General features: G+C 40.2%; 1 protein-coding gene across 5 annotated transcripts in view; it reads left to right on the top strand.

Annotated features, from left to right (window-relative positions):
* Positions 1–12866, top strand: part of SH3KBP1 (SH3-domain kinase binding protein 1) — a 274936-nt gene that overhangs the window by 69891 nt on the left and 192179 nt on the right. For all 5 annotated transcript variants that reach the window (XM_014543459.1, XM_014543458.1, XM_005870951.2 and 2 more), the window contains exon 2: positions 12187–12310. In XM_014543459.1, the coding sequence (XP_014398945.1) occupies positions 12202–12310 (109 nt within the window). In that variant the 5' untranslated portion in view covers positions 12187–12201. The remainder of the gene's footprint in view (positions 1–12186; positions 12311–12866) is intronic.

Here is a 12866-nt window from a genome sequence, read left to right as displayed (position 1 = left end):
ATATTAATGTTTTTATTACTTTAGCAGTGATGATATTGAGTATTGAAGTAAGAATATGCTGTAATTAATTTCCATATGCAACCTTATTTTTCCTACAGATAATTCTTTTTTTGTTTGTTGAGTTATCTTAGGACATCCAAATCTTCACATACCTTGAGCTAAACAGCTCTATAAAATGCCTCTTAATATCTCCCCGCCCCCTCCCTCGCCCCTGGAAAAAATACCAGCACTTTCCAACCGGGGCTGGTTGCTCTTGAAGCTGCTGTCCAGGAAATTCCCATCACCTCTCTCATTATTGACTAACCTGCCTCTTGGATCCTTCTCTCTCTTGTTTCACTCACTTGATTTGGTGCAACACACCCTCCAGTAGCTTTCTGAGAGAGAGTGCATAGAAGTCAATTTTTTGAGATTTCTGCCAGACAAACCACAGTAGGAGTTGTATACTAGGAGGTTTTTCCTTTTATTACTCACCGCTTCTCAGTACCTGGCCCATGCCTACTGGCAGGTGGGGTTCCTCCTCCTGCTGATGGGGCCTGACAGCCCTGGGACCCAGAAGTTGTGCCTTTATCCACTAGATCTCATTTGATCTTCAAAACATTTTAATCTCCCATTTTACAAGTAGCATATGTGAGGCACCAGTGGTACAGCCTCAGCAGTGTCAGAGCCAGAACTTGAACTGAAGTGTCAGCTGGTGCTGCACTTTTCAAACCCAGCTGCTCCTTACTGGGAAGAAAAATAACAGTAGCCGACCCTGAGTGATAAGTGCCAAATGCATGGCCACGGATGCAGGGTGAGTCTAATTATGAGTGTCCACTTGTGTCTGGTTCTTGATGTCTTCAGCTCTAGTTAGCCATCCTCTACTAGAAGTATCTTCCAGTCTTATTGAGTGTGTGTGTGTGTGTGTGTGTGTGTGTGTGTGACAGAGAGATTAAGAGGGAGATTTATAGCTATGCTTTTATTTTTTTTGAGGTTTTTAAATTGTTTCTTTCTCTCTCCCTCTCTCCAAATATCAGGAGAGAGAAAGATCGATGTGAGAGGGAAACATGCTGCCTCCTGCACACCCCCCACCAGTGATTGAGCCTGAAACCTGTGCATGTGCCCTGACCTGGAATCGAACCAGCAGCCTTTTGGTGCACATGTCAATGCCCCACCAGCCACACCAGCCAGGGCTATAGTTATGCTCTAAGCTCCTTGTGATAATTAAAATACTCTGCATATCATTCATATAAGCTCAGTATAGTTCTTTTTATTGCTATAGTATCTGATTTCAAGCAATGTAAGAATTTCATCCCCCTCTTCCCACTCCTTTTGTGATACGAAATACCTCATTACTTAGCAGTTTTCTGCTGATTGTACAGTTTAGCATTTGATCTTTCTGTTAACCACTGTCAGGTGACCACACATAGGGTAATTAGATTAACCTACCCCTCCTCTTCTTTACTGAAACAATATAAAATCTGGTATTCTGTTGGCACATGCTTTCCTTAGATTAATGATCTTGGAGTTGCTGCATGGAAATTTACATAGCTCCCTACAGCTCTGAGAAATGAAAATGCCCAGCTGTCTAAAAGCTTTAATCAGGAAATGAGCATGAAATGGCATTGTTTTGTCATGGGTTTGGGATAATTTATTCTTGACAATCAAGTTATCCTGGGTGGAAGTGTGTATAAACGTTCTTTCAACAACCAGTAAACAGGTGCTTTTTTGGTAAAAGTTCAAAAATTACTTGGGAGCAGTTTTCAAATCACTGGTCCCTTCTGAAAGTTTATTCTGTGGTCATTTCCCTTGTCTCTCCTCTTTCAAATGGCAGTTTGGAAGTTAGTCTTTTAGAGCAGACCAAGAGCAACATTAGGAGCACACACATTGGGTGGGTGGAGCATGGTGTGACCTTCTCTGACATGGGACTGCTGGGGCTTCAGTCCTCACTCAAGCCTTTATTGCCTGGTCTCCTCTTGGGACCCACTTCCCCCACCTGTCAAAGAGAGATAATATTGCTCTGTAGTTCTTAGTGTGGCTATGGGCATTAAATGAATTGCTCTTTGTGAACTCATAGTATACATAATTGCAAGCTAATTCCATATTTTTTAGGAGATCCAGGAAAATAAAAAATATGTTTAGCTTCTTTTTAGATGTAAAAGATCCTATTGCATTTACATTATTCTATTAGTTTATTACTCTTAGAAGCAATTGTGATTGTAAAAATTAACATTGAGTTAGGTACACATACTGCTTTCCTTTATACATGGCACATAGTAGGTACTCAGATGTCTGGTAATAAATGGTAGATTTAATGACAATGGCTACCATTTATTGAGTGCCTGCTGGCTACCATTTATTGAGTGTCTGGGGATGAAAGATGAATGAGACCTATTCCTTACCCCTGAGGTGCTCACAGAGTAGCTGCAAGAGAGACTTGTGGACTCATATTTAGCGTACAGAGGTCGGTGCTGTGACAGGGATTCTAACAAAGGGCCGAAGGAACACAGGCTCTTAATCATCATCAAAGCTGTTAAAGAAGTCAGAAATGGCTGTTGGACTTTGGGAGTCCCTTCCTCTTTTTTTTTTCCTCCAAGAGTGAGCTGTTCACCTAGCACTTGATCCAATAGTTCCTGTGTTTCAGGTAGCACTGCTTCATGGAGTAGGTATGATGTTATCAGAAACATTTAAAATTTTTTCCAGAAGAGACTGATAGAGAAAGTGCCCACTTTTTAAGGAGCTCAATTTGAGATCATGTAATTAACTCTTTTGAGCATAAGTAACCAGTCCCAAACTGTTTAATTATTTTTTATTATTTTGGTCTTAAAATTTTAAAAAATTATAGTTGACATACAATATTATATAAGTTTCAGGTGTACAGCATAGTGGTTAGACATTTCTATACCTTATGAAATAATGCCTCATACCCATCTGTCAGCATACTTAGTTATTACAATATTATTGACTATATTCCCTGTGGTATACACTCCCCATGACTTACTTTATATCTGGAAGTTGATATTGACTAATCCCCTTTAATTTTTTTGCCTATCCTCCCCTCACCCCTTCCCACCTGGCAACCATCAGTTCTTTGTATTTATGAGTTTGTTTTTTAGATTCCACATATAAGAGAAATCATACAGTATTTGTCTTTGTTCATCTTTCTTATTTTACTTAGCATAATACCTTCTAGGTCGATCCATATTGTCACAGATGGTAAGATTTCATTCTTTTTTATGGCTGAGTAATATTCCATGGTACCACATCTTCTTTATCGATGGACAGCTAGGTTGCTTCCATATTTTGAATATTGTAAATAATGCTTCAATGATATAGGAGTGCATATATCTTTTGAATTAGTGTTTTTGATTTCTTTGGACAAATATCCAGAAATGGAATTGCTGGGTCATATTTTTTTAGGAGTCTCAGTCCAAACTCTTGTTATTTGCACTCCGGCCACCAAAGTGAACTGAATCTACCCATGCTAAAACTAGAAATAAGATTTAATATTGCCACTTCATATGCATTTTGTTTTTCTGGGTTGTTGTCATGTCATTAGTTATGATTATAATTCAAAAAAAATTGAATTTTGGCTCTAGCTGGTTTGACTCAATGGATAGAGCATCAGCCTGTGGACTGAAGGGTCCCAGGTTCGATTCTGGTCAAGGGCACATGCCTAAGTTTCGGGCTTGATCCCCAGTAGGGGGCATGCAGGAGGCAGGCAATCAGTGATTCTCTCTCATGATTGATGTTTCTATCTCTCTCTCCCTCTCCCTTCCTCTCTGAAATCAATTAAAATGTTTTTAAAAATTGAATTTTATATCATATCATTGAAAAAAATGGTTTTGGAGCCTGGTGTGATTTCCCCAACATCTTAATTTTCCAGTCTCCCCTTCTTGATAAAATATATAGACTGAAGAGCTTTCTTTTAACTGTGTGTGTTCATATATACTGCTGTCGCGACCAGCAGCATTGGGACTTTAAAAACTAGTAGTGGAAATTATATAACCAAACCATATTAGGGGCCAGTGTGAAATTTTCCTGTTTGCAGAAAGAGTAGCAGTTAATAGTCTAATGATTGGGAAGTAGTAAACACATTTCAATTATTAGTTTTTAAATTAATTAAAATTTTGCATAGCTAACACAGGCACATGGTACCAATGAATAGGCACAAAATATATGCTTCCCCTTGTCTCTAGGCCATCCTTTCCCCATCCCTGGAGGCAGCCTCAGTTATCAGTTTGTTGTTCTGTATTACACAATGAAGTATGCACATGCTCATGCAAATGCTAGCATACATTATTATGCTTTTTTACCTAGCAACATGTCTTGGCAGTTATCCTTATTGATACAGACCAGCCTCATTCTTGGGAGAGAGTCACATGGTTTGGATTTATCATAATTCCTGTAACCAGTTCTCTACTGACACACATTTATGTTCTTTCAGTCTTTTGCTAATTTAAGCAATGCCATATTAATCTTGTACATATGCTGTTTTGCACATGTGCAAGTAAATTTGCAGTTTAAATTCCTAGAAGTGGAAATGCTGAGTCAAAGGCATAGGCATTTAAATTTTTGATAGATAATTGCCACCATTGCTTCCCAGAGAGGTTGTACTGATTTGTACATCAATTTATACTCTCATTGGAAAGTATGAGAGGGTATCTATCTCTACACCATTGCCAAAATTATCAATTTTTGATTGTTGCCACTCTCATAGGTAAAAATGATGTTTCACATCAGCAGAACTAATAAATTCACTGCTTATTGGAGAGGTCCATTGAGAAACTTTATGGTATTTAATATCAAGGAAAAAAGATATCTCATTATAATTTAAAAATTGTGTACCTCCCACTCTATCTAGGCTGTCAACCTTGGGAAAGTTTTGTGGTTGCTCTTCATATCTCTTGTACTTACTCTTTATATGAATACCAGCTGTGTCCCAGGCACTGCGCTATGTGCTATGAAAACAGAGACAGTATTCCGAGAGCCCAGATTCTAGTGATATGACTTGTGTAAACATAATTCAGTAGGTGTAAATGCTACAGTTTTAGGTATGAGTTCTCTGTAACTGGCACCGTTCCCCCACTTTGACATTTTGTCTTCGTTGATGAATTTTCTTTTCTATATTGTATTTATACTTTTTTGTAATTCATCTGTCCTTTGTTTTGTGGTTTCTGGATTCTGTGTCAGTATCAAATAGTCTTTCCTAATCTGAGGTTGTAAAATCTTTCATGTGTTCTTCTAGTGCTTGTAAGGTTAAATTTTTAAATGACTAGATTTATTTTGAATGTCTAATATTCCCAGTCTAATAAAGAAATAAGTACTGCTTATTTTGAAAAATAAGGCATTGCGTGAATTTTCTTATTGTATCTTCTTCCTACCACTCTTAAGCCATATCTATACCCTTTGAGATGAGAATTGGTTGTGAACCAGTGAACACCAGTTGTATCATTGTAGGGATGATACAGATTTCCATGCTGTCATAGTTTTGCACTGAAATGAAAACGCTTCCCCTTGTCTATAAGATAGTCATCCTGCTGATAACACTCTGCTAAATTGGCCATTTATTTGACAAATATTTATTAAGTGCCCACTAAAGCATGTCCAAACAGCTAGTTGGTATTGACATCCTTTGATCTAATGGTAATAATCTAGCTGTTCAGCAGGGAATGGGCATTATATGTAAAGATATAGAGATAACTGTTGTGAAGGTAATTGTGTTGCATATCCAGTGACTGTGTTATCTCTTTGGGACATGGAGGTAGCCATTCTGATCTTTGTCTGGTATCTAGTTCTTGCTGAACTCTTTGCAGCATTCATTCCTGTCCTGCAAGTCAAGAGCTTCTTGCCTGGGCTTCTGTTATCAGTGATTCTTGGGAAATAATACTGGCAATATGTGGTTGAAGATTTACATAGAAACATGACAGTGGGTACCCTGTTACATTAAAAAAAAACTTTCCTTGTTTACTTTGAGCCAAAAATATCTTGGGTATATTTATGAAGATACGTTAGAGCACTTTTCTCAGTGGCAACATATTTTGTACATATAAGAAAGCCATTGTGGTATGAGACGTCAACGTGGTTTCACTGTGTAATTTTTAGGGGAATTTATGAAATATTTCAAGCGTTGGTAAAAGACAGAAACTGAATGACAAATACCCGTGTGCCCACCACGCCACTTTATGAAATCTTCATAGTTTTCTGTATTACTTCAAACACTGCATCTCTCTCTCTCTCTCTATATATATATATATATACATATATATATAGATGTATAGACATACAGATATATAGATATATTTTTTTTTCTCTACAGTTGTGTCTAATGAAGTTGTTCCATTTCATGGTTCAACAGCATGGGTATTTTTTGAAAATTGTGCTAATGAGATATATATATTTTAAAGAAACAGAATCTTACAAATGCAGCTGAAGCTTCTTGGTGCTCTGCTGTTGCTTTCAGCATACTTGCGGTGTCTTCCCAGGACTTTTGAGGCTGACTGGCCTTTCATGAAGGGAGCCAAATGCTGGGAAAGCACAGTTCTGCAAGCAGAGGACATTTGGGGTGGCTGCTGCTCCAACTTGCCTTTTGCGTGGGGTGGGCAGGAAGATATGCATGGGGAGGCAATGTGCTATTCTAGGATTCTGTAGCTATTCAAAACTCTCTTGATAAGTAGATTTGGTGTAAGGGTTTGTTTTTAGAGATTTTCTTTTATCTCCTGCCAGTGGTAATATTGCAAAAGGTTTTCCATGAACTAGTGTAGGGGCACAGCTGTGATTCCACAGCCATATCTGGCTGTAAAGGAAGCCTTACCTCCAGAGAGAAACAGACCAGGGCATGCTGAGGAATGACACCTCTTTGCTCTGCCTTGCATCTACCCTGAGTGAGGGGACCCTGCTAAACATCACTCTAAGGCAGAGGAAAGCCCAGGACCAGCATTTCTGGCAGGCCAAGGCACAGCCTGCTCCATGTGCCCGTACTATTGGTGGCAGGAGAGAAGGAAATACTGCAAGACACGAGGAAAGCAGCTGAGATGTAGAGAAAGGATGTGGCGGGACACTCAGCTGGTTGTGTCAGTTAGATGAGATGCCCCTTGGCTCATGCACTTAGGAGGGTGCATCTGGCACATCCTGATCATACATTTCCTTAATGTTGATCCCAGAAAGCTTTACTCCCCCTGATAGGAATTTTAAAAGACCCAAGCACTAGCTTTTCATGTTTTTTACCTTCTAGGACAAAATATGAGCACATTTTGATTAAAAAGAATCTGTCTTCTGATTTAAGCGTTTATGTTCTTTTAAATTGAAATAGCATATAGTGAAGTACAGAGATCTTAGAAATACAGTTCAATGAATTTTTAGGTGTGTGTACATCTGTGCAACTATCACCCAGACCAAATTATAGAACATTTTCATCCTCCCAGCAGGCTCTCTTGTACCTTTCACAGTCAGTACCTGACAGGAACAGGGTAACTGCTGTTCAGAGATCTCTCACCATTGATTAGTCCTATCTATTGTCAAATTTCACATCAGTGGAATCATACAGTATGTCATATTTTTGGTCTGGCTTCTTTCACTCAACATTCTCACTGTGAAGTTCATCTGTGTTGTTAGGTGTAGTTCTTTTTATAGCACTTGCTATTTAATGATGACATTAATAATGGCAATAAATAATTTGTATACTACTCTCCAATTTGCTGTTTGATTCTGAAGATACCTCTGTGATTTCAAAACACTTAGCATTAGATTTCTTTTAGAGACAGAATTGCTGCTTAGAGTCTTTCAGTATTGCCCCCAAGGTCACCCATCTAATAAATGATGATGCCAGGACTAGTTCCATTTTAAAACATATTTATTTTATTATTGACAGTATTACAGATGTCTCCCATTCCCCCCCTTTATCCCCTTCTGCCCAGCCCCTGTAACCTCCCAGGTCTTCACCAGCCTATTGTTCATTTCAATGAACTATGCAAATAAGTATATGAGTTCCATTTTTTAAAAACTCATAGCATCATTCTTTCCATTTACCATGAAGCCTGTGTTGTAACTTGGGTCAAGGTTGGTGGAAGACATAAAGAATAAGAGGAGGGGAGGGCCCCCAAACTGGTCCTTCATTGGTGTTTTACTGTGTGGTATTTTGGTTAATTGAAAGAAATTAAGGTTCAACCCAGCATATGCATAGTATGTAATGGATGGGGAGGGAGGGGAGAAAAGTAGCCAACTTGGCTCAGCAGCCAGCCACATTCTGGCAACTCCACTTATCAGAAAGCAGACTATGCTAGTTTAGTTCCCAGTTGCATGCAAATTATGCATTTGCCCAATGAGGCTGCTGTTTGCAGGTTGCTAAATGTGTCACAGAGAATTTTTGCTAGAGTGGCATTATTGGGGCTTTATGGCCTCCAGATGGGGGGGGAGCCATCTTGGGCTCTGAACAGCATAGTGCTTGCATAGTGCTTTGGGAAGCAGGAATGGTATGAGTCTTCCTCTCTTTTTACTTGGGCAGTCCTTGCCACACAGCTCAAGTGTCGATGCACCATCGATATCTTATTGATGGCCTTAATTTTACTGTACATGCCGAGTTTCCATTGTTAAAGCATCATATTTGAGATAAAGAGAAACTGGATTTCCTTTATCTCCTAAAGAGTTTTGCCGATACCCAACTATTCTTTAGTGTTTTAAAGTAAGTACAATAATTCTGATTTATATATGTAGACATGTATGATTTCTATAAGCCCCTATGGCCCACACATCTGGCCCAGGGTGTGGCCTCTACCACTGGGATCCAGGTTCTTAAAATATGGTTAAAAGTATAGGCCTAGTGGTAAAAAAAAAAAAAAAACCCAAACAAAAAACTGAGTTGAGGGTTGGGGGCTAGAAATACTCAAACCTAGGAAATCCAGTGTCCTACCACCTGGATCAGAACCTTGGAGAGCTCCAGGTAGCCAGATGCTGGCAGCTGGAGGCAGGAGTTACTCCAATGCCAATTCCACCCTCCTCTGCAACAAAGAGCTTTTTGTGTATCGATGATAAGAGACTTCCAGGATTTGGGCCTCAGTACTCATGGGCTTATGGATAAAGCAGTATTGCATTCTTCAGGCATGGTGGGAAGTGAAGATTTCCACTGGAGGCAAGGTGGGGTGATTTTGAGTCTCCTTGCTATAGCCAGGACAGCAGTTTTTTCCTGAGAGGCGAGGTGTAGCAGGAGAGCTCTGTTGCAGTAAATGTTGTCATGCAAGTATCTATTTGAGTCCCTGCTTTCAGTTCTTTGGGTATACCTAGGAGTGGAATTGTTTAGTAATATGGTAGTTCTGTTTTCCACAGATTGCACCATTTTACATTCCCACCAGTAATGTACAAGGTTTCCAATTCTCCACACCCTCATTAACACTTGTTTTCCTTTTCATATAAAAAAAAATCCAGCCATCTTAGTGGGTATGAAGGGGTATTTCATTATGATTTTGATTTGTATTTCCCTAATGACTAATGGTGTTGAACATGTAGTCATGAGATTATTTGCCATCTGTATATCTTCTTTGGAAAAATATCTACTCAAGTTCTTTGCCTGGTGTTCATGTTTTTTTGTAATCCTTACCGGAGGATATTTTCCCATGGATTTTTAGAAAGAGTGGAAAGAAGGAGGAGAGTCAGAGAGAAACGTAGATGTGAGAGAGATACACTGATTGGTTGCCTTCTGCACAGGCCCCAACAGGGGGAGGGAGCAGGGATTGGGTATGTGCCCTTGACTGGAATCGAACCTGTGACCTTTTTGGTCCCAGGCTAAGGGTCTATCCACAGAGCCAAACCAGCTAGTGCTGGTGTTCATGTTTTTAAGGCAGTATGGGAGGAATGGAGAGAAACAGAGAAATTGAGGAAGTAGATAAAGCCCAACTGGGTGACTGGTTAGATATGGGGCTAACACTGGGTTTTCCAGCCTGAGTAAGTGGGCAGATAATGGACTAGCAAGCAAAATAGCTTCCTTTATCCAAGAGAAAAGGGGTAGGATGGAGGGGAGATGTTGGGGTTGGGTGGCGCTATGTTGAGCCTGGTGTATCTGGGTGCTGTGCGGGCAGAGAGCAAGATGTACTGCCATACCCATGTGTCTGATTGGTTTCTCCAGAAAAATGTAGGGCACATTATATTTTGTCCTCTCCCTGCTTCCATCTAAAAATCAGCTTGAGAAATTTGGTCATCATTAGGCTTCTCAATCTGGCAAATGTAAAAAAATCATTGTGGGGACAAAGGACTCTGGGATTTATGAACCAACACCTCTCCTGGTGCTGGTTTCTCTGCCCTTAAACACTTGCTTAATCAGATCAGCCCTTCCAAGTGCATGGGGTGCTGCTCTGAAGCCTGGGCTGCAAGCATTCTTAACAAACCATGGCTTCTAAAGCCATCTCTGATAGCCACCCCAGTCTCTCAAACATTTGCCCCTTTCTGCCTCTTTCCCAACTGCGTGCCATTAGCCCATTAGCTGTTAGTGCTAAGCAATTGCTTGTCATATCACCCAGCCCTCTGAATTTCTCTGAATTACTACTCGGCATTGGATGCTATATCACTGCATTACGTGATGTCCAGTCATATCCACACTGCAATGGAAAGTGAGATTTGAGCAACTGTTCTACCCCCAAAGAACCAGCTGTTGGAGAACGAACCCCCACAGTGGTTTTTTTTTTTTTTTGTACTTCTAGAGCCATAGTCTGGCAGCCACCACTAAGAAAGCATCCCATCATGTGCCTCAGGCAGGCAATGTTTGCAGATTGTCCCCTGATGCCATCTGCCTGTGAAACTGCAGAAACCCCCAGCAACTGCTGTTTTAGCAGGTGCTGGGGCTGCTGAGGTGGGAGTCCGTGTGCATATACATGAATGCACACAGCTTTGTGCTGTGCTGGCCTGGGGTGCCAGCTGAAACTCTCAACCCAGCAAAGCGCCAGCCCTAGTTGCTGGTTTCCGGTGGGGCCCTGGTGAGGGAGAAAAGGAGGGAGGGAGGGAGAGGGAAGGAGGGCGAGGCTGTTGTGAACCCAGCCAGCCATCCAGCAACTGGGACTTGACTATAGTAACTCTGGTGTGTATGTAGGAAGCTGCCAGGCAGTGGCTGTGTTTTGACAAGCTTTTGTTCTTTTCTTTCTGCCTCTGCCCAGGCCGAATTGTGGTCCCCTACCTAATTTACCATCTTCATGTTCATTCCATAGACGTAGCCCCTCCCCGTTTCTTGCCCCTTTGTTCTTTCTAAAGAACACTTTTCATCCTTGAGCCTTCCTGCCACTCAGCCATGCTTTGGGTCTAGCCCTTAGCTTTCTTTTTCACTGAGTCATTGTGATCATGGGTTCATACAAGCTCAGGAACCCCCTGCTCCAGATCTGCAGTTTGTGAGTTATTATCATTTCAGGCTAATAATGCTTTTGAAAATAATTATGTAAATTATTAAAGTAATTTGAAATCATTATATCAGCCATCAGGTTTTAAAAAATCTATATTTTAATGGAGCTTTGATACAAGAACTCCTAGAGCAAACTTTTTCTGTAAAGAGCTGGGTATTTTAGGCTTTGATCTCTCTTTCAACTACTCAATTCTGCTATGTGGCATCAAAGCAGCTGTAGAAAATACTTAACCAAACGAAGGCATTTTTGTTTTAATGAAAGTTTACTTATAAAACCAGGTGGCAGGTTATAGTTTGCTGACCCCAGGCCTAGAATGACAGTCTTTATTTCACTTATTATCCTTATATTTTTCTTTGTCAAGAGTTAAAAAGCCAGAGGAACTTGGTGACTGTAAATGCACTTAAATCATATTCTTTTGGGTTTAGCATAATTGTGAGCACAATGGTGATTTGGGAATTTACTTCTCTAAACCCCTATTGGGAAGAATAGAAACCATAAGGCTTTTAAGGGATGACTCCCCTTGGCCAAAGCTTGACATTGTTCAAAAAGTAGAATGGGCTGTCACATACAGCTGTGTGGTTATGGTCACTTGGAATGGCCATGGTCACATCACCATGTTGGCCATCATTTCATTTTATAGGACCAGACACTTCTCTGAGAAACTTAAGGGAAAAAACTACAAAAATATAGAAAATGGTGTTTTTAAAACATCATGGTATACTGAGTTGAGATCATTATAGTTGATTTCCAGAAAACTGAAGCATAAGATAGTCAAAGAAGCATTTTAAAATACCAAACTACAATCTTGTTTTCATCTTATCTATCCTCACAGGAAATAAAGAAAGAGATGAAGAAAGACCCTCTCTCCAGCAAAGCTCCAGAAAAGCCCATGCACGAAGTGTCCAGTGGAAATGCTTTGCTGTCTTCTGAAACAATTCTGAGAACCAATAAGAGAGGTATGGAAAAAAGGAAAGAGCCCCTTCCCCACACCCAAACCCAAACTGAGGCTACTGGGTGAACTGTGTCCAATTTCACGTTGCTGAAAAATTGACTGGCATTTGCCCTTTTGGTTTTTTTAGTATACATTTTGGACACACACACATACACATGGCCAGTAACAATCCAATAACTATAATCAAGAGAACTAATAATATTTTTTGACAGTGGGAAAGTAAACTAAATTTGTGAATGATGATTTTTCTAGGACTTTAGCTTTTGCTTTCATATCTGTTTCTATGGATGGAAGGTGACTTTAGAGAATGCTATGGTGCAGGCTGAGTGTCCATGATGGCCATGCTCTCTTTTTAATTTAGGGGCAGGCTTTATCAGGGTCTTTCTATCTCTAACTTCTGGGCTCCTGAACACACCTTGTCTCTGTCAGTTCAGGAGGCAGTACATACAAGGTAGAGCTCATCCATCCATCTAACCAAGAGATCTTTAACCATCTTGTTTCCCTCTTTTGAGACCTCAAAGCAGATTTTTAGGTATCAGCTTGTTGGAGTTTTGTTTTCT

This window comes from Myotis brandtii, unplaced genomic scaffold, assembly GCF_000412655.1.
Source record: "Myotis brandtii unplaced genomic scaffold, ASM41265v1 scaffold326, whole genome shotgun sequence".
Classification (NCBI taxonomy): Eukaryota; Metazoa; Chordata; class Mammalia; order Chiroptera; family Vespertilionidae; genus Myotis; species Myotis brandtii.
The sequence above is the reverse complement of the archived record's forward strand: the minus strand, read 5'-3'. Positions and strand labels throughout refer to the sequence as shown.